This window comes from Leptonychotes weddellii, chromosome 16, assembly GCF_054177405.1.
Source record: "Leptonychotes weddellii isolate Sample4059 chromosome 16, ASM5417740v2, whole genome shotgun sequence".
Classification (NCBI taxonomy): Eukaryota; Metazoa; Chordata; class Mammalia; order Carnivora; family Phocidae; genus Leptonychotes; species Leptonychotes weddellii.
The window spans coordinates 12,240,104-12,264,901 of NC_138384.1; the positions used below are offsets into that span (position 1 = coordinate 12,240,104).

Below are 24,798 nucleotides of genomic sequence, written 5' to 3' on the forward strand. Positions count from 1 at the left end.
TGCTAACCTGAGAAAGCACATTATCCTGATATCCCCAGAACCTCATCTGCAGGGTGGAAAGAAGATAGACCAAAGAAGACAAAACTGCACATCCCGCAAACTCCTTGCATGTTGTCACTGGACTGAGAAGAACTCAGGTTTCCATCCTCATCTTTGCCATCCCCTGTTTCTGCCAGAAGTTCTTAAATGAACAGATGGGGCTAAGGGCCATCTGTAAATGTGTTGTGAGGAGCTAAGTGTCTATGACAGAGATTTACAAATCTGTTATTTTTTTTTAAACCCATCCGTGAAGTCCTGTTCACTGGAAACTATTTCTATTGTTCACTTGATGTCATATAGCACCCGGCTACTCACCAGGTTGTGCTGAAGGAGCTCAACTCCTACACTGATTCTTGCTCTGTGGTGGGGGTGGGTACATATTCACGGAGCTTTATTGTCATCTTGTCCAGTCCCAGACCCTCTTTCTCTTCTACCACCAAATCTGGACTGTTCCTCTCCTCACCCAACAGCACTATCACCAACCTACCTAGTTCCTTGAACTGAAAATTGAGGCACCAACCTTGATAGACCCTTTTCTTCCCCCTCATATCCAGCCCCTCAGCAAGTCCTATTCGGTCCTCCTCTAAAATACCTCTCACCTGCCTACAGACCACGACAGTTCTCACATTACTGAGGTCCTTGGTACCACAACTTATACATTTAGCTCATATTGGGGATCTCACTTGTCAATTTCTCCTTCCCATTCTTTCTCCTGACACCAACCCAACAGTTACTCCAACTTGACTGCTGTCAAGCTCTGCTGTTACTTCTTGCTCAGGCTAACCTGATTCTTAGAGGCCAATATGGCATCCTTCAAACATTGTGAAAAATCAAAACAAAAGGTTTTAAAGTGAGGTTCTGCAGTGGTTCTCTGGTTACACACTGTGAAGCACAAGAAGGAAGAGCCAGTTTGGGTTCCTGGCTTTTGAGGTGCAGGGAGGTGGCTGGGCCCCACAAGCTGCCTCTCCACTTCTCAGCACACGTGTTTTCATGTGTTTTGATGGTGAGCGGGGATGAGAACATGCAAGAATGAATCGGACAAATACTAAAAACACCACCACCACAACCAGTGGTTTATAAATTAATATGGACAGGGATGGGTCTCATTTATCTTTGCAATCTCCACAGCACCTAGCACAATGTTTGGATAGAGTATTCACAAAAGGTTCATTTAATTGAAAAGCAGATATATAGTAATAGAATATATAGAAAAATATTCTTTGATATGTCAGTAAAGACAGTGGTTAAGGCAAGGGCTTTGCACTCAGTGCACACCTGGAATCTGGGTCCATTGTGTGGGCTCAGTTTCAAGGGGAGAATATTAATACTTCCCAGGACTGCTGTGTGACATGAGCTAAGATACGTAATGGGGTTAGAATTGTGGCTGGCACATGATAAGCACACAATTATAGTTACTTTTATGGTCAAAATTACAGAATCTTCCTCTCATGCTCTTAAGATTTGGCCCTACACAATTGTCTACAGGAAATAATTGCTACAGGAGACATATTTTGCTCTGGAAGGCTGCTAAAAGAGGTTTTTCTCATAGTAAAGATACAGATTTGTTCACTGTATTGGTGGTCTGATCCTAAGGTTTCAAAGATGGGGATGTTATTGTTCATATGAAAGGTCAAAGCTGCAGAAGGAGAAAAGGTGAAGGTGCCTACGAAGCTGGAGCTCTGTGCTCCATGGTGACAGGGCAGTGGGGCTGGGAATAGGCACAGAGGCCTCATTGTGAGTTGCTTTCCTGAGGGGAAAAGCAACTGAGGGGGTGTCTGAGGGGCTTGGCAGCTGACCATGTCCCTGGGGCACTGGTAAGGTCCCTCAGATGGCCTTCGGAGAAGCTGGTGCCAAATTTCATAATCAGACGCCCATTTCTTTGGCTTGGGACTCACCAGGGAAACACAAGGGGTCTGATCGGTCATTGTGGTGGGTGTCTTCGCTCTTTGCAACATGGGATCCAGCCTCCCTTTCTCGGCTTAGGTGCCTTACGTTCCCCTCTGGCAATTAGCCTGTCTCTCACTTGCAGCCTAGCTCTGGGGCAGCACTGGGTTCCTCAGGCCTTAGCTGAGGAATGGACACAGGAACTAACCAGAGCCAGTGAGTTGCAGCAAAACATTTGCCGGCGCTTATTTCAGAGAAAGAGCCTCTACCTCTTTTCCCTGGACTTGAACCTGGCATATGAGAGCTGGAGCTGCTGGAGCTTCTGAGTCATCTCGCAACTGTGTGTGCAGGACCTGCCCGAGAATGGAGCTGACACAGCAGAGGGCAGAGCAAAGAGATGGTGGGGGAAATAGGAGGTACAGGTGACATTGCCTGACCTTGGCTCAAGCTGTGCCTGAAGCCTACACCTAGACACTTTCTGTTACATGAGCCAATGCTTTTTTTTTTTTTTTTTAAGTTAGAGTCCCGTTTGCTATAAATGAGAACCCAAAAGTTCCTTATGGCATTATAAAGTCATCAGTATTGAAAATCCATTTTTAGAAGCCAATTTGGACTGGCAGAGAGTGGAGGGAGCATAAGCACTTGGTGCTGGCAAGGTTGGGGTGTCTGGTAGGTTGAATAATGGGCATCCTCCACATGTCCCTGTTGGAACCCCCATAACCTGTGAATGTTTCCTTACATGGCAAAAGAGGGACTGTGAAGATGTGATTAAGTTAAAGTCTTGAGATGGGGGAGATGGATTTGGGTGAGGCCAATGATATAATCACAGGTGTCCTTACAAGAGGGTGGCGGAGCGTGATGCTACTGCAGAGAAAAGAGAGGGGGATGTGGTAATCTCAGCAGAGGCAGAATGATGGGAAGACACTATGCTGTGGGCTTTGAGGATGGAGGAAGGGGCCAGGAACCAAGGAATGCCAGGAATGTGGCTCTAGAAGCTAGAAGAGGCAAGAAGGGGATTTTCCTAGGTTTTCCCTAGAGCCTCTGGAGGGAGCAGAGGGAGGATGGTCGTGTCCACACTTGGCTTAGGGAAGTGGATTCAGACTCTTGACCTCCAGAATGGGAAGAGAATAACTTTACTTTGTTTTAAGCCACTCAGTTTATGATGATTTGAGGAGTAACAAGAAACTAATACGGGGGCGGGGGGCAGGAGGAGGATAGCCCCCATTCCCACTGGCTTCATTCCTTGGGCTGTGAAATCATCCTGGCTCAGACACAGGTTGAAGAGAGTTAAGGAAGAAAGGGGCCTGGAGGGGCTTCGAGCTTGACTCGGCGTTGTGCCCAAGGCCAGCTGTGGCCACTGCTTCTGTCCCCACTCTGGCCCCTTCAGCTCCCTCATCAGAGCTGCATTTCCTCCTGTGCCAGGGCTCCCTGCTTGCTTTTATCGCTATCCAAACTTCTCTGGGAGGTGGAAAAGAAAAAAATGTGAGTGCAGGAGCTTCAGGCATTCTGAGGCATGCAGGGAACAGATAGGGATATTTATGGAAGGGACTGAAGCTTAGGCAGTGAGAGGCACCTGCAGCCCTCAGGCTTCAGACTGATTTCAGGAGAAAATGTCTCAAAGCCGCCCCCTGGAATGCTGCTTCTCAAACATGGTCTGGTATTAACATTTGATTAGTGAACATTAATTAACATTAGCCTCCTCAGTTTCCTCAATAAAGGAGTATCTGTCAGGGCTGGCATTTACCCAGCATGTATTACATGACAGGCACAGCTCCAAGAACTCTGCAGGTAGGGGAGTCCAAGGTCACATGGGGCAGGCAGCTGAGCAGGAGGATCCTCAGAGTCCAGGCTCTTGGCCAGCACACTGAGCAGCTTGGGACAGCTGGACGCGAGGATACCCCAGGCCTGCCCCCATGCAATCAATAAAGCTGTTTTTGTTTTGAAAGAAAACTAAAGAACCTGGCTGTGGGGAGGCGTGGTAGGGAGGACAGGGAGGTGCACCGGGCGGCCTGGCTCCAGCCTTGGTGAATGCAGCCTGGCACAGGAAAAGGATTTTCTACCTTTGTCTGAAAGAGAGGGGTCTAGGTCCGTCATCTTGGTGTCTAAGGACCCTGTAGCTCCAAAACTTTAGGGTCCCGGGAAGTGCTTCACTTAGCGGCACTTGGTGTGAAGGAATGAAGGAGAGGAATGGACCCTTTGGGCACCAAAAGACAGCCACCAGTTTCAGGTTTTCTTTTTTATCTCAGTGACACATGTGCTTCTAGACACATCTCATTCAATCCTCATGACAGCTCCTTCAGCTGTCTGCATTATCCATACTTTATGGGGACGTAAACCAGAGCACGGGGTCATATGGCCAGGAGGACAGAGCCCGGATTCTAACCAGTTATGTCCAACTCCACAGCCCAGGACCTCAACGACCACCAATATATCATGTCTTAGAAAAGTTCCACTTTGGGGGCAACAGAAATTGAGGAATGATGCAGAGACAGATGGAAGCATCCAGAAACGAGGCTTCCCCTACCTTCCCTCCTCAGTCCTTCCACCCTCCTCGTCCAATCACAATGTCAGACAACTGATGCTCATCACAGAAAAATCAACGTGAGAACAACACGTGTTCCTTTGCTGCAGGGCTGGGTACCCTCAGGCCCCTGTGCTTGATTTACCTATAATCTGATTTGGAAACAAAAAGGCCACACTGGAGAAAGGGGAACCCTCTTACACTGTTGGTGGGAATGCAAGCTGGTGCAGCCACTCTGGAAAACAGAATGGAAGTTCCTAAAAAAGTTGAAAATAGAGCTACCCAATGACCCAGCAATCGCACTACTAGGCATTTACCACAAAGATACAAAGGTAGTAATTCAAAGGGGCAGATGCGCCCCAATGTTTATAGCAGCAATGTCCACAATAGCCAAACTGTGGAAAGAGCTGAGATGTCCATCGACAGATGAATGGATAAAGAAGAGGTGGTATATATACACAATGGAATACTACTCAGCCATCAAAAAATGAAATGTTGCCATTTGCAATGACGAGGATGGACCTAGAGGGTATTATGCTAAGTGAAATAAGTCAACCAGAGAAAGACAACGAACATATGATTTCACTGATATGTGGAATTTCAGAAACAAAACAGAGGGCCATAGCTGAAGGGAGGGAAAAATGAAACAAGATGAAACCGGAGAGGGAGACAAACCATAAGAGACCCTTAACTCTAGGAAACCAACTGAGGGTTGCTGGAGGGGAGGGGAGTGGAGGGATGGGTGGCTGGGTGATGGACATTAAGGAGGGCATGTGATGTAATGAGCACTGGGTATAAGACTGATGAATCACTGAACGCCACCTCTGAAACTAATAATACGCTATATGTTAATTAATTGAATTTAAATAAAAAAATAATAAATTTTTTTAAAAAGGCCACACTATCCTTGGAGACCACTTGGCCACGTGCTCTAAGTTCTAGCATCACCTCAGCTTTGTGGCCCTGAGCTGGGGCAGAGGTGCCAGCCAAGCTAGCATCTCTCTGGCCTCCTAGGGGTAAAGGCTGCTTCACGTGTGGGCGGCCTGTGTGTCTCTTCCACGCAGATGCCGTGAAGCATCATGTTCTCGGCCAGCTGAGCAGTCACGCCAAAGAGACAGACCCAAGAAGGGACACGTTCCTACAGTGCTGGCTTTTGCCAGCAGACATACCCGCACCGTATCTTTCACCCCGGCTTCCTCATGACATGTGTATGTACGCAAAGCCTGGCCCATCAGCTCCCAAAGTCAGTCCCGAACCCAGTCATGCACGTGAACTCACGTGCATAAGTGTCTAAGACAATGACCGGCTTTCCTCTTAAGGAGTGCTTTCTTAGCATGCTTGTCCATTTTGCTTCTGTCTTTGTTCTTTTATGTGACATGAGGGCCAACTCAGAAAAAAAAAAAAAATGCTCGAACAAGAGAGATGCTTTAAATGGCCCAGTCAGAAATGCCTACAAAGTCACACCCATGCACACATGCGTGTGTATACACACGTGTGCACACACAGCAGATGCGTGTGTGCTGTGACAGGGAAAGATGGTGAGAGTGGCTGCACATCCTCATATCCAGCCCTAATAAAAGAAAAAGAAAGGCGTCTTTCATGCTTCGGTTTCTCTTACTAACGGTAAGGCTTAGGAGAATTCTAATTGGAAAAGAAAGGTTAGGGTTGGTATACCTGATAAAAGTGACCTTTAGCCAATGAGTGGTTTATGTTTTTCTGACTGTCTGCAGAGAAAGCCTGTCTGAAAGGCAAGTGGCATTTTTTTTTTCTAATCAAGGTGACATTTATACCTTGAACCTTTCCATTTGACAGGTGCCAAGAAGCCCACAGAAAAGGGGAATCTTTAATCAGTGATGAAATGATTCTCCCTCGCCACAAATACCCAGGCTAGGGCGGGGGGAGCAGTTACAAATTAGAAAATGCCTTTTGAGGACCTACTCTGTGCTGGGCTCTGGGATCCAGAGGTGACAGGACAGATGAGCTCCCTGGCCTCAAGGGGATGAAGAGCCAGCCGGGACGTTGGACACTGAGCCATAATTACAAGTGTGATGTGTCCCGAAGGAGATGGGCTACCAGGGCCCATGGCAGGGGAGGCCAGGTAGGGAAGGGTCTCCAGACAGCTTCCCGGGGAAGCACACTGGGGCTGAGACTTGACAAGAGAGCAGAGGCTGGTGAGGTGGGGCGTGGGAAGAGCTTCCAGCAGAGAGTGCGGGCTTAGACAGGAACGGCACTGGACGGGAAAGGGGCCAGCATGGTAAGGGCAGAGTGAAGTGAGAAGAAACTGGGGAGAAACACAGGGACAGCCCACGCTGAACCTTACTGAGCACAGTAGGTATTTTTACTTCATCCTGAGAAGCATGGTGCTCACTGAAGGCTGAAAACCAGGGCAGTGACCTGTTCATCACTTGGTTACCTGGGTGGATGATGGAGCCCGGCTGGGGGCACCAAAATGGTCCAGGCAAGAGAGGATGGTGACTTGAATTAGGGTAATCACCATGGAAATGGGAATGAGGAGGTTTTAGAAGGCAGAATAGGTAGCACTTGGTGATGGGTTTGCTGAGTGAGGTCAGGGATGGGAAGGAATCTAGATGCCTCTCAGGACAACGCTGTCATTCTTGGGGACAGGGGGCCCTGGAGGAGAGGCAGGGAGGGGGTCGGGGAAGAGCCCGAGTTTGGCACGGGCCACGTTGGACATGAGTCACCTGGGAAACATCCAAGAGGAGATGTCAAGAAGGAGAAGCCCTTGGGACTCAGCAGAGGGTCTAGGTGGAGACAGTCAGAAGCCCCAGTGACAGGCATTAGCTGCCACTACAAGAAGAGCAGGGGCCTAGGAGGAGCCCTGCATCCCACACACAGTGCACCTGTTCCTGGCCCAGGGCTGAGAAGGGGTGGAAGGTTGAGGGGATAAGCAGGAAAGCAGGAGAGTGCAGTGTTATTCAAAGCAAGAAAGGCAGGTGTTTGGAAGGAGGGGTTGGGTAGCCATGTTGAATGAGGCGGAGTTATCTTTCTGAAGAAAAAAAAAAAAGAAAAAGCAGACTTTGTCGCCTCTGGTTTACAAATCTCCCCACTGCTTCCAAGAGTCTAAACTCCTTATCTCAGGCACCAGGCCTCTCACATACGACTGCCAAGCTATACCCTAGACTTCTTCCTGGCTTCTCCCCAGCCAGTGAAGTCTATGCTATGGCCACGCTGACGGGCTCTCTGTGGACACTGGTAGATGCATCCTCGCCCTTCCAGCCTTCATTCTCCCACATGTCGGGAGATCTGCCCTACTCCCACCCCATTCAGTCCACGGGGTTCTGAGGTCACCACGGCAGCCCTTGGTGTGGGGCAGGTGGCCGAGACAACGCTGATCAGCACTTTGCTCTCCACTGAGCCACTGACTTGGGGAGGGGAGAGGCAATGGGACTGAACTGGTCTGATCAGAGTGAATCTCCAGAGAGTTCTGGTACAAGGCCTAATGTTCCCTTCTGGGAGCTCAGATCTGCAAGGATGCAGCCCCAGGAGTGCTGGCAGCCATGTGGGGACCATGGGAGAAAAGCGGACCTGAAAACTTGGCTAACACACAAGAGAGAGCAGAGCTGAAAGACAGGGCCCCTGGCTCTGGTGACACTGTTTGAGGCTCGCTTTAAGCTGGGCCGGAAGCCAGAGTGAATCTGGACTTTCGAGTTGTAGGAGCCAGTCAATGTCCTTTCCTTTTTGTTTTTGTTTGGGGTCAGGCTTCCTGTCAGTTGTGACAGAATGAAATCCATGAATCCTAACTAACATAAACATGCTATTCCTGTTAGGTAGAGTGTTTCCTCGTTGCTCCACTGGAGACACTGAACTGTGCTTATCAGGGCAGTCTTCCTGGATTCTTCTGAGCTGTCATCCCTGCTCTGTCCTTCCTCAGAGCCTGGTGTTATCACATGTTCCCTCTGCTTCCCCAAAAGCCTCAGGCCAGGGATAAAGTCTTACTTACTTTTATATCCCTGACACCTCACACATTGTCTGATGCATAAGAGTCACTTATCAAATGTTTTCTGAATGACTCTCTCAGTGAATGAGTGAATGAGTGAACAAATGAATTATAAGCAGAGGTTCGATATCGAGATATAGGAAGATCCTGAAGATGGGGAAAATGGTTAAAAAGATGCTTAAATCAATGAAAAATTAAGTGCATCATCTCCAGTATTGGTCAAGTATATTTTCAAAAGCCATTATTTTAATTACGGAAATGGCCTCTCAAAAATGAAAAATAAACAAAGCATGTCCCTGGCTCCCAGATAGAATAAACTCGTGTAGCTATGTTACATCAAAATAACTTCACAGAATCTGGTATTCAAAGCTCATTAGGTCAGGCTGGCTGATTTCATCCCAAACCGAAACAGTCCTTGGCATCTAATGAGCAGGCTCTGTCGTTCGGGCCCCGGCCGGGCTTCAGGGCTACTCTGGGTCATGATTAGATGTCTCTGAAAGACATCCAGAGCAAGCCGTGGTTACCATGGTAACAAGCAAGGGAAGGGAAAAGCTGGCTGTCATCTACAAGATGAGGGTTGCATACGGGAAGTACCGTCGAGCTGAGGAAACAACATGAGCCTTCCCTATTCAGAGTGGCTACTGGACATTCAGGGGCTGAACACAGAGCTGGCCAAACATCCAAGAGGGAGATATACAGAAGCCCGTTTGTCCTGGTCGCCAGTGAGGCTTTGGACTCCCCAAGAAAATGTTCCTAAGGCCCGAAACAGGCTGTTTATATTTTTTTAAGGAGTGTTTTCCAAATTAAATTTGGATTTAGCTTTTAATTGAACAGAGAGACACTTCTAAATCCAAATATTGTGAAAACGGCTTTCCTCTTTCAGCACTCACCACCTCCCACTGCTTTGTGCAGATATATACATCTGCATGGACATGTGTGTGTATATATATGGGGTAGACTCGAACTCACTGAAATATGCAGAGCATGGAGCTCAGTGCAGCACATACTCAATGTATTGTAATCCTCGATTCGTGCTTTGATTTTGAAATGCTTAAGAAAACGCTATAAAGACTTCATTTTTTAGTGACAAATTTCTAATGATCCAGCCACTCAATTCAAAATTAAAGCAGGCTTATGGATATTGAGCTGCTAATCTGGGGGTAATAGGGGCTCTCAAAGATGTTTCATCTGGTTTTCCCATTTGAAAATCTAGGATGAACCATGATTTGAGGCCCTTTGTTCCTTCTGTCAATAATCAGTTGTTGGAACTGAAATGCGAAAGATCAGCACACAGAATTCAGGAAACCTAGTGCAAAGCCAAAAGGAGAGGAAAATGACCAGTAGAGAAGAGCTCTGAGGGACTGCTGGGCAGGTGGTACCTTATCTGATTTTCCTCGTTGTCCACCAGGAAGAACCAGCGGAACTTCACCACCAAGGGGCTGCAGTTGGTAATTGTTACGTATCGGATCACCTCGGTATCATTCAGGATACAGCCAAAATCCAGCTCCATGGTCTCAAAGCTGAGGTTGGGGTAGTTCACTTCTCCACGCAGGTTCAGGCTATCTACTTGAGGGTGCTCCATGTACTTGATCGCTAGAATTTCTTCTGCCATCCAGTTGTTCAAATCATTTCTGTAGGAAGGGTCAAATTTGACCAGCAAGTTTTTTTCTCCATCAATCTCCAGTTTAATAGGCTACAAACAAGATAATGGGGGAATTACTAACCTTTGTACTGTGCATTTCTAACCTGATCCCTGAAACAGGACAACCAAAGTGATTTATATGTATTTATGTACCTACGCACATGCAGATGCACACACATATATATACACACAGGTTAGTATAAAATACATATATATCCACACTTCTTTGGTCCATAATTATATATTCACACTTATGCATAATCAAATAGCTAGTATATCTAAATCTATATAAATTCTATACTGTATCGGTAACTATAGATATTTTATATACATATATGCACACACACATTTTATTAGTTGAAAATGAAAGCAAGGAAAATCTGGACAGGAATCATTTGAAGGAAGGGATTTTGGTTATAGTTGTGAAGTTATAAGGATTGAGGAGTTGCAAAAGGGAAAGTCTGCAATGAATAACTATTTAAAATACTCTTAACTGAAAATAAATTAGATTGTAAAATGCTCTTCCTAGGCAAGTGGGAAAAATCCGTTGCTTAAGAATTTTTTAAAAGGCTTTTAGAGCCTGGGGGAGGGGCTCTGGAGCGGGTGACCCAGAAAGGGATGAGCAATTTAATTTCTTTACTCATGTCTGCAATTCTAACTCTTAAGCGCAGTGTTATCTACTTTCTGCTATTTTCTATTCAACTTAAAATGACACCCAGAAGCTTGACAGAGTTTGTTCAGTAGATTGTATTTATCCTTTTCTCTCTTTGATTCAAATCCCCATGTTCCTTGTTGCCAAGGCCACTAGAATACTTTACCATACGAAGCCTGGCTACCAGTTGGCTTTTTCAGGAATTGCTCAATTCCCACAGTTAATCCGCAGGAAAGGCACCTCCTGGTTTTGCAGACAGTGCCCTGAGGCAGTCGGAGGCAGGAATGAGTGTTTTATGGAGCTCCTGCCTCTCCATGGAGTTTTTGGGTTCAGGTATTTCACTGTGCGTGCCCCTCAGTGTGACATGATTAGATGGCTTTGGTGTCCAAAGCCAATCACCTGATTCAAGATTCAGAGGGAGGGCAGTGACTCTTCAGCCAGCTAATCCCATCTGAGAGCACGGCTGGCCACTTGGGCAGGTGGCTGGGGCACAATTTAGAACGCATTCTTGCGAATGGCACCATGTCTAGCACTTGCGATTGCGATGCCTACCGTTCCAGTATCTTCGAAGATTGACTTAAATGCTTTCCCCCTCTTTGTTGTTTTGTAGAAATGATACACATCTGCAGAAGTCTGCATTATATGTAAAAGCACAAAGAGGAGAAAGGAGAAACTCATCTACAATGTCACCACATATTATTTCTCAGAGTTAATATTTTTTAAACATTAGTCCAGACAGAATGGATGGATAAATACAATTTTTACAAAAATGAAATTAGACTAATTTATTTTTTAAAATGTTTGAGTTTTTCCAAAAAAAAAAAAAAAACCACCTGAAAAAAATATTCTTACACAAGAGATATTAATCCTAAAATCATAGACTCAGGAGCCAGACTGCTTGGTCCAAATCTGGCTTCTGCCAGTTACCAGGTCTGTGGATTTGAGCAAAGCTGCTTAGTCTTCCTAGACGTCAGTTTCTCCATCTGTGAAATAGGGGTAATAACAGTCCCTACCTCTTTTTAAGAGGACGAAATGAGTTAATATTTATGTGATGTGTTCAGAGCAGTGCCTGGCACATGGGGTATGTATGGCATATAAATGCCTATGACTATTATTATCCCTTTATGATCAAGAAAAAAGATGGTTAAGTATTAAGCAGTTCCAATTTAGACAATAGCTTACCAATGCCCACCTGTAAAAAGGGAGGAAATATCAACCCTCTTTTGCTCCCTGCATCTCCCAGTTTTTATTGGCTGTAGTGTTACTTTTTATAAGTAGAGCTTTCAAACATTTTGTTCCCAAGTCATAACCACCAAAGTCGTGTAGTCTCAGTTCTACAGCTGAATGGGCTCAGTGCTTCCTACCAGTCTTTCCCTGATAGGGTTTTTCATTGCTGAGTGCCTTATTCGGTTCTTCTCCTGAATGGCTGTATTTCTTGGCAAACGGGTTTTTCAGCAAGTTGTCTGCATGCTGTGTTCATTGATTCCTCGCATTCTGAGAATGTCTGTCTGTTGTCTTTACACTCAAAGGACAGTACCTGGGTTGCTCTTTCTCTCAAAACTCTGAAGTCATTGCTCCGTTGTCATCTGGCATTAAGTATTATCATGGAGAAGTCTGTGGTTAGTCTAAACTCCTCCCTTGATGGGTCCCTTCTTTTCTGCTTAGAGGCCATAGAACTCTTTGGTTATCAGTAAGACCAGGAACTTCACTAAGATAGGTCTCCCTGTTGAATATTCCATAACGTTCTGTCCCAGGACAAGGTATGGCCTTACTTTAAAAAATCTAAACCTCTTATTCAAGCCAACTAGTTCCCCTCCCCTAAAGTAACCAAGGTTACAAGTGTCTTGCTTATTCTTGTGGAGATATTGTATGAATATAAAATCACGTTCATATATGTATTTTTATATTTTTTATATATATTATAGCATACTGTGCATTCTTGTTCTGCAATTTGCTTTTTTCACTGGGAGATCACCCATCAGTGCATATGGACTTGCCTTGTAGCTGCATTTTATTCTATCATAAAATTCTATCAACAATGATTTAACCAATCTCCTATTGATGGAAATTGACTCCCAATCTTTTGCTCTTGTAATCAATATTGCAATGAAAATTCTTGTCTATATGTTATCTTGTATAGCTTAAGGGTAAATTCCTAGCAGTAGAATAAGTAAGTCAAAGGGTATGGGCATTTAAAATTTTGATGGCTGTAGCCATATCGCCTTCTGATGTATACCTTCCACAACACTGTGGGAGTTTCCACATGCCCTCCCAACGCAGAGCACTATCTGATTTTTTTTTTTTTAAAGATTTTATTTATTTATTTGAGAGAGAGAGAATGAGAGAGAGAGAACACATGAGAGGGGATAGGGTCAGAGGACGAAGCAGACTCCCTGCCAAGCAGGGAGCCCGATGTGGGACTCGATCCAGGGACTCCAGGATCATAACCTGAGCTGAAGGCAGCCGCTTAACCAACTGAGCCACCCAGGCGCCCAAGCACTATCTGATTTTTGCCCTTTGCCAATCTGATAGGAAAAAAATGTGTTTCATAGTAATTTTAATTTGCATTTCTTCTAATGTGATTAAAGTTGAGCACATTTTCATATGTTTAAGAACTGCTTTGTTTTTCTTTCTGTGAACTCTGTTCATTTCCTTTGCCTATTTTTCTATTGGGCTGTTGGTATTTTTCCTGCTGATTTGTAGGGGCTCTTTATTTTTTTAAACTATATGTATGCTTTTATTAAAGTTACACATGCAAATCATATGAAAGGTCAGACCATGCTACAAGAGTTACTACAAGAAACAGTAGTTTCTGACACAACCTGGCATCCTAACAATCTAGAGGCTGCCATGTCTCAATTTGTAACATAGGGCTGGTCCACAGAACAGCTTCCTTGGGCAGAGAGGGGATGATCAGTTGATGGACATACCCTAAACACCAGGAATTATCCTAAAGGGCCGAAACTCACACTAGAAACATTAAATTTCCCCTGATCAATTTGATCAATTTCTCTGGGAGAAGAGCACTTATCTTTAGGTCTTGGGATAAAAGCCTGCTGCCCATATTTTTTGTGTGGAGTCAGGTGGGACAGCTGTCTAGTGCACATGGAATCCCTCTACTTCCAGTCCTCTCCTCACACTTGCTGCCTTTGAGCCTGGGCTACTTAGGCTGAATGACTCCCCCATCTTTGCAATTTCACTGGAGAATCTTCTAGAATGCAGGTTTTTGTGTCTTTTTGTCAACCCATTCCATCCTCATTCTATCTTCTAGAATTTGTTTAAATCTCTCATTATTTAGTTATACCCATCCTCTTCCCCCTTTATTTTATTGTTCTGGGGTTCTTTCCTTCAGAACATTTCTACTTCTTTCTTAAGGTTTCAGGAGGGACAAGAGAGTGGGTCTGATCTACCACCCAGACTGAGAAAGCTGTTCATGTCTGAATTTTCATTTTGTCATCTATTTGTTCTCCTCTGCTCTGTGAGTTTAGTCTTTGTCTCCACTTAGAACACTTGTATCTCATCTTTAAGTTTTTTAAAGACAGGCCATATCATCTATCATTTATTTGAGACTATAGAGAACAAAATTTATACTTTCAGTCTTCTTCCTCGTGTAGGTTCCCTGGCAGTAGGTTTTTCTTCTGGCATTTTTCTTCTGCCTCTTCTGCCTTTTATTTCTCTATTCAAAGATCTTCGCTGTTTTTTTCCCAGCTCAGGCTTGAAAGAAACCCACTAAAGAACTGTGCGGGAGGGGAGTGTGGTAGTGCAGTTTACAGCCACCATTTGGGAACTGTCTGCAACCCTCTCACTAAGCAGCTCTGTCCCCTCTCTGCCCCCAAGATCCATCTCCCTGAGTTAGGCTCACAGCAAATCTTCAGTCACAGGCTCCCTCTTCTAAGATCTATCACTGCCTGCCCTCTCTTCCTCCTTTATACCGCTTCTTCATGAGCTGTCTCCCTAGACTGGGAGGCTAACCACAGTGGTGTGTGGATTTGGTTTCTCTTTCACTCCTTCCCTACAGCTCTGCAGTGCCACCTGTCCCATGGCCCGCCATTTCCATTGGTGTCCTCATGCCCAGCAAAGGATCACAGGGGTGATCTTGTAGGGATGTTTAGAGAATACTGCATCCTGTGTCAAGCTGGTGACTCCGTAAGCTCACAGCCTCTTCCCTCAGCACAGTTCAGATTTCTTAGTATCTGGAGATGGGCTCTCTGGTCTAGGGACTGGGTTTTAGCCATTTCCCTCTTGCCTAGAATATGGAGCTTTGGTCGGATTTGAGAAAGTAGAATTAAAAGATCTCTATTATCGTTAGTGGGAAGTCACTGTTTTCTAAAGATTCCAATGGACAGGAATGAAGAGTCATCATAATGAGCCAAAGTTCTTACACCATTAAATAACAGTTGACTGACATTGGAGTTTATGACATTTAAAAGTTTCTGTATTCTTTCCTCTTCATTTCTTGAATTCTTTCTATTTGTCTGGACCTAAATTAGGTAGTATACTGACATTATTCTCTTCCTTTGTCACACACACACCTCTCCTAGGAGCTTGTTAGGACAGACTTCTGTCAACTTACCTCCGGAGTTAATGGCAGGGGAGATTTATCACTCTCGCAGATAAAGAAAGGTCTGCTTGTTGAGAGTAACACATTCACAGGCAGGGTGGAAATGTTCTTCATGACCAAGGGCTGGTAATCAGGTTCCAGGATAGTGTTAGGTTTCTGCAAGAGCAAAAAGAGGAATGCGAGTTATGATAAACATAGTAAGCCTTTAGCAACCAAAGTCTCATATTCATTGTTAACAGCAGAATTAGCTTTCCCCTGACCTTCCTTGCTCTCTGTCTCTTTCTGTCTTCCCCCTACCCTTGAACAGATTTAGATAAATCATTTGGATTTTATAGTAGTGGACTACTGAAAAGTGATCCTACATAAGCCAGAAAACACAGATTAGATTTCTTACTCTCTTGCTGCTAGGGTAAAAATACCTATAAAAGCCATGCCTCTGTAGTATTATTACTATAGAAGTTTCCAGTATCATAAAACAAAATCTAATAAATTAGTGATATCTTGTAGAAGAACCCATGCCTCATTATATTGAACAAAACATTTTCCTTATTCTATGCTTAAAATATCCAGTTTGTAAAAATTTATACATTTGCTATATATTGTTATATTAATTGCTTATAACTATTTCTTGTACATTATTCCTGATAACACTGGGATAGTTGATTTAGAAGCATTTTTCACTTTCTTAGACACTTCAAATTTAATTTTTCAACTGGACAAAGCATCAGAAATGGATCTTTAGCTGAACATTTTTCTCATTCTGATGTCGGAGTCACCATTATTTCTTGTGTGCCTTGGAAAGGGGGTCCTTTAATATCAGCAGGAGGCAACCACAAGCCTTAATCTCCGGTTTCCAAAGACAGCCTCCCTCCCATCGTTCCCGTAACTCTAGCCTGTTTTCACCAGGCCTCATTGTTTTGCTTTGCTTTTTCTCCTTGTTCCAATTTCAGTTAAATCCTTCTGACTCTATATTTTGGTCAGACTCTGTCTCTACTTCTTTGTTCAACCCAGTCTTCTTTCTGCTGAGGTTCCTGGCCCCCCTGGCTCTGGCTCTGAGGAGCTTGGGGAACCAGCGCCCATGGTGCCTCTGTCAGTTTGGGCTGCTATAACAAATGTCATAGACTGGGTGGTTTAAACAACAGACATTTATGTCTCATAGTTCTGGAGGCTGGAAAGTCCAAGATCAAGGTGCCAGCAGATCCGGTGTCCGGCTTTAGATGGCTGGCTTCTCACTGTGTCTTCACATGGCTGAGAGGGAGATCATCTCTCTTATCTCTAATTTCAGGGCACTCATCCCATTCCTGAGGGCTCTGTCTTCATGACTTAATCACCTCCCAAAGGCCCCACCTTGGGAGGTGATTGGGGATCATCACATTGGGGATCATCATCACATTGGGGATATCAGAGTTCAGTATGTGAATCTGGGGTTGGGGAGGGACACAAACATTCAGTCCTAAACAGCCCTGCCTTAGTTGTACTCCACGGGTCCCCAGTGAACTCGCAGAGTTCTTTCAGGGGTTCAGTCTGGCACTTGCCATGAAATGCCAGGCACTGTTTCCCTCCCTCTAACACAGTAATACAGGTACTGAATTCACCTTGTATTAGCAGATGATATACTACAATCGGGGGGAGGGATGAAGCAGCACTTTTGGGCCATACAAAGGCTGTCCTCCCAGTGACCTTCCTTCAGGCCGCTGTGTCACCGCAGGAAGCTTTGACGCGAAGAAGCCATACTTGGTTGGTTTTGGCAAGAGGCCATTTAGAGGTTAGCGATGAGAAGGAGACGATGCACACAGAGCCATTCTATTTTAAAATGACCCCTTCTCTCTGGGTTGTTTGTCTCCCCAAATATCAGGAGACATGATTTGCTGCTGGACTTCATGAAGCAAACTGGCTGCTACTTTCAGTTGACCTTTTCAATTCCCCAGAGATGTGGCTTCATCTGTGTGGCTTATGAGTGGTATCATAATTATAAAGTAGATCAGATCTGAGGAAACGGTTATAGAAAAATTCTTCCCATCGGCAGGGCTGGTGTCATTGTAGTCTAACGTCCTAAATCAGATCTGCTACCTCGAGCCCCAAATGAGACAGGACAGATAACTGGGTGTTATGTAATTAAATCAGAACACCAACACCAACAGGCCTCTTGTGCATGCTGGGTAATAAAGTCGCATTTCTTCATTGTCCCTTAAATGGCTTACATGTGAGTGGGAAATAATAAAAAAAAAAAAACAGTAGTGGGACAGAGTTCACAATTATGGTATTTGGGGGGAAGAAGAGAAGTGAAAAAAAAAAACCAACACAGAGTTGTAATAATTTGTTTTTTAATTCAATAAGTCACTGCCATATTCAAAATATTTGTTCTTTTATTCTAGTGATAAACTCAAACAGAGATTTAAACAAGAATTAAAAAAAACCCCAAGGCTTAAGGATATAAAAAGAAGAAAAGGAACACTACGCACACATTTTTATGAGTGTTTATGGGCTTATGAAAAAAGATCTAATAAGAAACCAGGCTGCATATTTAATATACACTGTAATGTCTTACATAAAATATTCAATAAATATTCACTGAATTTTCTCTGAATAACCAAATTTAGAGGAATTCGATGCCACTGAATTTGGTGCACTCTTGCCAATAAATATTTTTCCTGATTACTTTAAAAGGAAAATCTTAAGATAGAGCAATGAAAACGTAATAACTGTAGCAGGAACTCATGTTGTATTAATTTTTATATGTCTCATGGAGCTTGTCACAGTTAGTTGACCATCCTGTAGCTGAAACCCGTATTCTACTTCAATGTCTACTTTCTGCACTAGCCCATTAAGCCAGGGTTTTGCTGTGTCTTTGCTGCCATACAACGTTAAGCGCTCAAAAACTATCTGTTGGTTTGAAGTGAACTTGTACATCTCATCTCCCCTACTTGATTATAAGCTCCCTTATTCATCTCCTAGCAGAGCACTTTATCTGTGGTGGATGCTCAAGATATTTAATATGAACAAAATATAATGGAATCCACTACCAGAAACAATGGTCTTGAACATTCTCTTTCAAGCCTCCAGGTAACAAAAGGATTCCTGGTTGACTGCCCCATAATCAGTTAGGCACTGCCAAACTTAATCCATCTGCGTGACACCCGTCAGGACTTAGCTTTGGTTATGTATGTCCCATACTATGGAACAACAGCTTACTTCATACTTAGTTTCCCAGTTGGCTGTGAGGTACATCTGGGAGGGACTATATAGTATATATAATATACTATATATATATATATATATATATATATATATATATAATAGGGACTGTTATATCCCTAGCTCTCAACACAGTGCCCGGTACATGGTAGATCTTGATAAATATTCCACTCAGCAGCCAGTATGACTATTCCAGTGAATAAATCTGATCATGTCACTCCCCTCCCTCCCAAAAGCCCTCCAATGGCCACCCAGAACAAAACCCAAAGTCGAGAACATGCCTCCCAGTCATGTCAAACTCATCTGGCCTCTGCTCATTTTCTCTAGATGGACCTCATGTCATTCCGGACACATTCTCTAAGGTGATCTTTCAGTTTTGTATATTCACCAAGCTCTTTCCTAATTCAGGCCCTTCACACGTGCTGTTCCCTCCACCTATGATTCTTTGCCCCTCCCTCACCAGACTAACTTCTATTTCTCCTTCAAGTCTCAACTCGAGGTCCTTGCTGAAGGAAGCCATCTATGACCACATGTAGAAATATGGCCATGTCTCCAAGACATGTTCTCATAGCGCCTTTTATCTCTTCTTCATAGCACTGTTTAAAATTGAATCTTAGGGCGCCTGGGTGGCTCAGTTGGTTAAGCGACTGCCTTCGGCTCAGGTCATGATCCTGGAGTCCCTGGATCGAGTCCCGCATCGGGCTCCCTGCTCGGCGGGGAGTCTGCTTCTCCCTCTGACCCTCCCCCCTCTCATGTGCTCTCTCTCTCCTCTCATCCTCTCTCTCAAATAAATAAATAAAATCTTTAAAAAAAATAAAAAAATAAAAAAATAAAATTGAATCTTAAACAACTAAATTTTAATAAGTTGTTTACAGTCTGTAACGTCGACCAGTCTCTTAGCTTTGACTATGTCAGGCTGGTTCACCAGATTTCCAGCACCAATACAGTCCTCGGCTCGGGAGATGTTCTCTACGTATCTGTCTTGGATCTTACACAATTCTAGGATGGAAGTCTGTCTCGGAGTAGGTCACATCCTGTTGTGACGTGTCCCCCACCTCCTCACCATCCTGACCCCCTGCCCCGAGTGGCTGCCATTCCTAGCTTTCCCCATCCTCTGCCTCCTCCATTCATTGCTTGTCCCTAATGGCCATCTAAAGTCATGGACATTTATAGCCACATAAATTAAAGAGTGTGAATCAAACAGTTTAAGTTGATTATTCTCAGGCAGTGTTAGGTTATCTGCATAACAGCTTAACTTGCATCTCCATTTCCCCACACAAGTGTGATGGGAACGACAACAGAAGCTGCAGCATAGATTGTGGTGAGGAAACAACTGGGAAAGTGTATGTGAGGAGAACAGCTTGACGCCAGTGCCCATCAATCAGTTAAGTGGTGGCTATTCTTTTTTTTCTTTTTTCAAATTTTTATTTAAACTCTAATTAGTTAACATACAGTGCAATATTGAATTCTGGAGAAGAATTCAGTGATTCATCACTTATGTACAACACCCAGTGCTCATCACAAGTGCCCTCCTTAATGCCCATCATTCATCTAGCCGATTGCCCACCCATCTCCCACCATCAACCCTTAGTTTGTTCTCCGTCATTAAGAGTCTCTTATGGTTTGTTTCCCTCTCTCCTTCTTTTCCCCCTCTCCTTTTTTTCTCCCTCCCATATATTCATCTGTTTTGTTTCTTAACTTCCACATGAGTGAAATCGTATGGTATTTGTCTTTCTCTGATTGACTTATTTCGCTTAGCATAATACACTCTAGATCCATCCATGTCATTGCAAATGGCAAGATTTCATTCTCTTTGATGGCTGAGTAATATTCCATTATATATATATCACATCTTCCTTATCCATTCATCAGTCGGTGGATATTTGGGCTCTTCTCCATAGTTTGGCTATTGTTGATGATGCTGCTATAAACATCGGGATGCATGTACCCCTTCAAATCTGTATTTTTTATCCTTTGGGTAAATACCTAGTAGTGCAATTGTTGGATCATAGGGTAGTTCTATTGTTAACTTTTTGAGGAACTGCCATACTGTTCTCCAGAGTGGCTGCACCAGTTTGCATTCATACCAACAGTGTAAGAGGGCTCCCCTTTCTCCGCATCCTTGCCAACATCTGTCATTTCCTGACTTGTTAATTTTAGCCATTCTGACTGGTGTGAGGTGGTATCTCTTTGTGGTTTTGATTTGTATTTCCCTGATGCCAAGTGATGTTGAATATCTTTTCATGTGTCTGTTAGCTATCTGGATGTCTTTTCTGGAAAAGTGTCTATTCACCTGTTCTGCCCATTTCTTAACTGGATTATTTGTTTTTTTTGGGGTGTTGAGTTTGATAATTGGATACTAACCCTTTATCAGATATGTCATTTGCAAATATCTTCTCCCACTCTGTAGGCTGCCTTTTAGTTTTGTGATTGTTTCCTTTGCTGTGCAGAAGCTTTGTATCTGTATTTGTATCTGAAGTCCAATAGTTCATTTTTGCTTTTGTTTCCCTTGCCTCTGGCGATGTGTCTAGTAAGAAATCGCTACAGCCGAGGTCAAAGAGGTTACTAATGGCAGCTATTCTTACTGATTATTATAATTATCAATAATTCTACTCCAACCCTTTCCATACTGTGATGTTTATTTAATCTAGTTAGAGTAAAAGGATCAACTGAAATGCGTTTGCAGTGCGCTGGAATACCCGTTCACTTACTTTGGTCTTCTAAACCAGGAATGATGGAAGTAGAATTTCCATAGCAATTTACATTTCAGAAGAATGTAGGTTTAGATTCAGAAGTTTTAGTTGAATGTGTATTGGCCTCTGAAGCTTAAAAAACATTGGCTGGGTGTGGGTGTTAACAGGCTTCCCATTAATTTAGCTTTCAAGATGGAAATGTGAACAAGCTGACCCCTACTGCACCCGCCCCTGGCAGCACACCACACTGACCTTCTCCAGTCGGTATATGAGCTGTTTGGTGGACAGCTGGATGAGCGGTGCTATGAACTCACAGAGGATATTCACAGTCATCACCAAGCTCTTCCCCTTTTGCGCCCCGATCATGGCATGGCACACCAGCTTTTCTTTGACTCTCTGTAGAGAAGACACATCAGCACTTTTGGAACATCCATAGCTCAGAAAACTTATTTCTCAACAATCAGCAAGCTAATTCTCAACTACCTGTCTGGAGACACCAGGGAAAAAGCACATTTTTCTGAGTGGTGCATTCCAGGGATTGCCCTCTGTCACACTATTATTAAAGTCTGACTGGTCGAATATGTCCTGGATGGATCCTGTGTTGGTTTCTGACTGCTCCTGAGGGCACAATTTATATTCAGTTCAACATGTATTATGTATCAGGACTGTTAGGGACTGGACATACAAAACAGTGAGACAAGGCAGGTAAAATCCTTCCTGGGCTTATAGTTCAATGGTAGATACATGATTTCTTATAAGCTAGTCAGGAGCTATGGCTAGAAAAATTTTGTCTTTCATTCTTGAATATTTAAAAAAAACATGCTATAGAAACCAATATTTCTTTGGACCCAAAAGGCCCAGATTTTTATAAAGAACAAAGGACCTCGAGTGAAGCTTATATTGAAGAGTACTCAGGTTTTGGATGTTCATGAATTCAAGTCTCTTCTCAATTATATACTACAACAGGGAAGAACATTCCAGGAAGCTTTTAGTAAATCTTAAACTGAATTTGGAATCCCAGCTGCTCAGATTTAATGCCTTTAAAAATATGATCGGCTCTTGATAACAACATTGTAAATGTGCTCCTGCAACGGGCGGCCAGTGTCTTGAGATGAGGGGCTGCGTTCTATTCATCTCTGCAGCCTCAGTGCCTAGCACAGTGCTTGTCATGGGGTACATACTTAGTAAAAGTTGGCTGAATCCCTGAATAACAGAAAGAAAGAGCACATTAATTACCAGGATGGGAAATAACCTTTTTCTGTTTTTGCACTGAGGATGTATTTTGCCTGAAAATGCTCTGCAAAGAAACAATGTAAAGGAAATAAAATCTGTGACCCTAGAGGAGCTAAGGCAAGGGACAGGCTTTCCCATCTTGTCTTCAGGGAGAAAAATTTCTATTGTTTCCTATTTTGTGAGAAAGAAGTTCAGTATCACCTCCTACTTCAGTGACACCAGCAGGAGCTCAAGCATGATCATTTCTCATCCAGAGAGTCTGCATTTGTGAGGTAGAAGAGGCTCAGGAGTAATGTAGGAAGTTTCTTTTATTTTTTTGACAGTTTCCAATTTCCATTAGGGAATAGGAATAAAGAGACAATGATTTGGAACTGCTTAAATGTTAAAGCAGAATAGTGATGATATAAATATGAGCAAGACATCAGAGTTGCTGACAGTGACTCAGCTTTTTAATTGACACATAAAAAGATGATGGTTATGAGCGCCTGGGTGGCTCAGTTGGTTAAGTGACTGCCTTCGGCTCAGGTCATGATCCTGGAGTCCCGGGATCGAGTCCCACATCGGGCTCCCTGCTCAGCGGGGAGTCTGCTTCTCCCTCTGACCCTCCTCCCTCTCATGTTCTCTGTCTCTCATTCTCTCTCTCGCAAATAAATAAAAAAAAAATCTTGGAGGAAAAAAAGATGATGGTTATAAAGAGGAAGCTGTTGTGTCAGGTTGAGAGGGAAGGGACCAAGGATGTCCTAATCCCTGGATAGGAGAGGTGGCTGAGAGTGTCTCTAAAAACATCCTTTTTGAATAAATATGAAATTAATATTGCTAAGTGTTAAGAAGAGGCTTAGCTTTGGCTGAACGCTGGCTGTCCCTCTGTCAGAGACTTGCTGGCTGGTCCCTGCTGACCCTGGGGATGAGAACCTACTTGAAATGGTATTGTAAGGTTGGGTTCATGGTAGCTGTAGAAACAAACAGAAAACTGAGCAGAGCTGAACCCTGAAGGCAATGGGTGCTGCCATGGTAACTTCGTGCTGTGTGAAAAACCATGAGAAACCACATCCTTTCTTCAGATAAATGTCAAGGGACTCTCCTAAGAAATACAGCAAAGATTTATTTAGGAGAAAAATAGCTTCTAAATGTGCTGTCCTCTTACCCTGGGAGTAGCAGAATAGCCTTCGAGCATCACATCAATCGTCTGGTCTGGGTACAGCTCCATTCTGACGGGATGGAGCTGAAACACGGGGCCTGGAGGAGCCCTGGACTCCTGGGAGCACTGGGGTTGGGGCTGGCTCTTAGCAAGACCCTTCTTAGCCAGGCCCTTCTTGCTCAGCTTGTCCTGTGGACAGAAATCTTCGTTCATCCAGAACAACTGTTGGACCCGACGTCCTTTGTTGGTCAACTTGAAGCGGTAAAAATAGGTGTCCAGGCTGGAAAAGAGGAGGCAGGGATTGAGAGGACTCAGCTTTGAGGTGTTCTCTTCAGCTCTACACCCTTGGGATTTACTCGTCTAAAAGTATTTAAAAAGTGAGTAATGAAATATATTTTTAAAAATTTAGGAAGGCTAAATCACGAGGCTACAAGGAGCCACCACAGTAATGGGACAAGGTAATGTCTACTCATGGAGTCCACAGACTGGAGTCCGGCACCTGGGTTTGGTCCCTGAGTTACCATCACCAGGGAAGGGGCACAGAACACAGACACAGTATGTGCAAAAACCACTCTAATTTACGAGAAATGATTCTGAGGAGTGAATGGAAAGCAAAATACCTACTGGAGAAGAGATACATTTCAACTTGTGTTGAGTAAATTTCCACTGACTGAGCAAAATATCTTGTGACGAGCTCAACTTGAAGGGTACTTGGAAGAGAAACCACACATACCCACCAAGCCCAGCCAAAGCTCAAAGGGACTGTACGATGGACCAGAACATCAGCTGTGGTCATTTTTCTCAGACTAGTGCTTTCAAAATTCTGCTATTTCATTCATTAATTCATTTGTTTGTTCATTCATCTATCCCATGAATATTTATTAAGAACCTCTTGATTGTCTGGCTCTTTGCGAGACACTGGGATTTCTAAGAACTTGGAGGTGGCTCAAACATGATTTTGTTTGGTATTTAAAAAAAAAAACTGATTTAGGGGCATCTGGGTGGCTCAGGTGGTTAAGCATCTGCCTTCAGCTCAGGTCATGATCTCAGGGTCCTGGGATCAAGCCCTACATTGGACTCCCTGCTTCTCCCTCTCCTCTCTGCTTGTGCTCTCTGTTGCTATCTCTGTCTCTCTCTCTCAAATAAATATATAAAATCTTAAAAAAAATAAAAATAAAATAAAATAACTGATTTATAAGCTTATTTAAATTTTTTTTCCCCCAGGGAGAAAACTCATCTCAGGACTGAGGACTGTTTTTTATTTTTAAAATTTTAACAGGCT

The 24,798-nt window shown here is 43.7% G+C and overlaps 1 protein-coding gene across 1 annotated transcript in view; it reads right to left on the reverse strand.

The window, feature by feature from the left end:
* HYDIN (HYDIN axonemal central pair apparatus protein) overlaps nt 1-24,798 on the reverse strand; it is a 364,500-nt gene that overhangs the window by 138,330 nt on the left and 201,372 nt on the right. Inside the window, exons 21-24 of the mRNA XM_081806373.1 lie at nt 23,523-23,796; nt 21,398-21,541; nt 15,270-15,413; nt 9,782-10,095 (exon numbers count right to left, since the gene is read on the reverse strand). Of these exons, the coding sequence (XP_081662499.1) occupies nt 9,782-10,095; nt 15,270-15,413; nt 21,398-21,541; nt 23,523-23,796 (876 nt within the window). The remainder of the gene's footprint in view (nt 1-9,781; nt 10,096-15,269; nt 15,414-21,397; nt 21,542-23,522; nt 23,797-24,798) is intronic.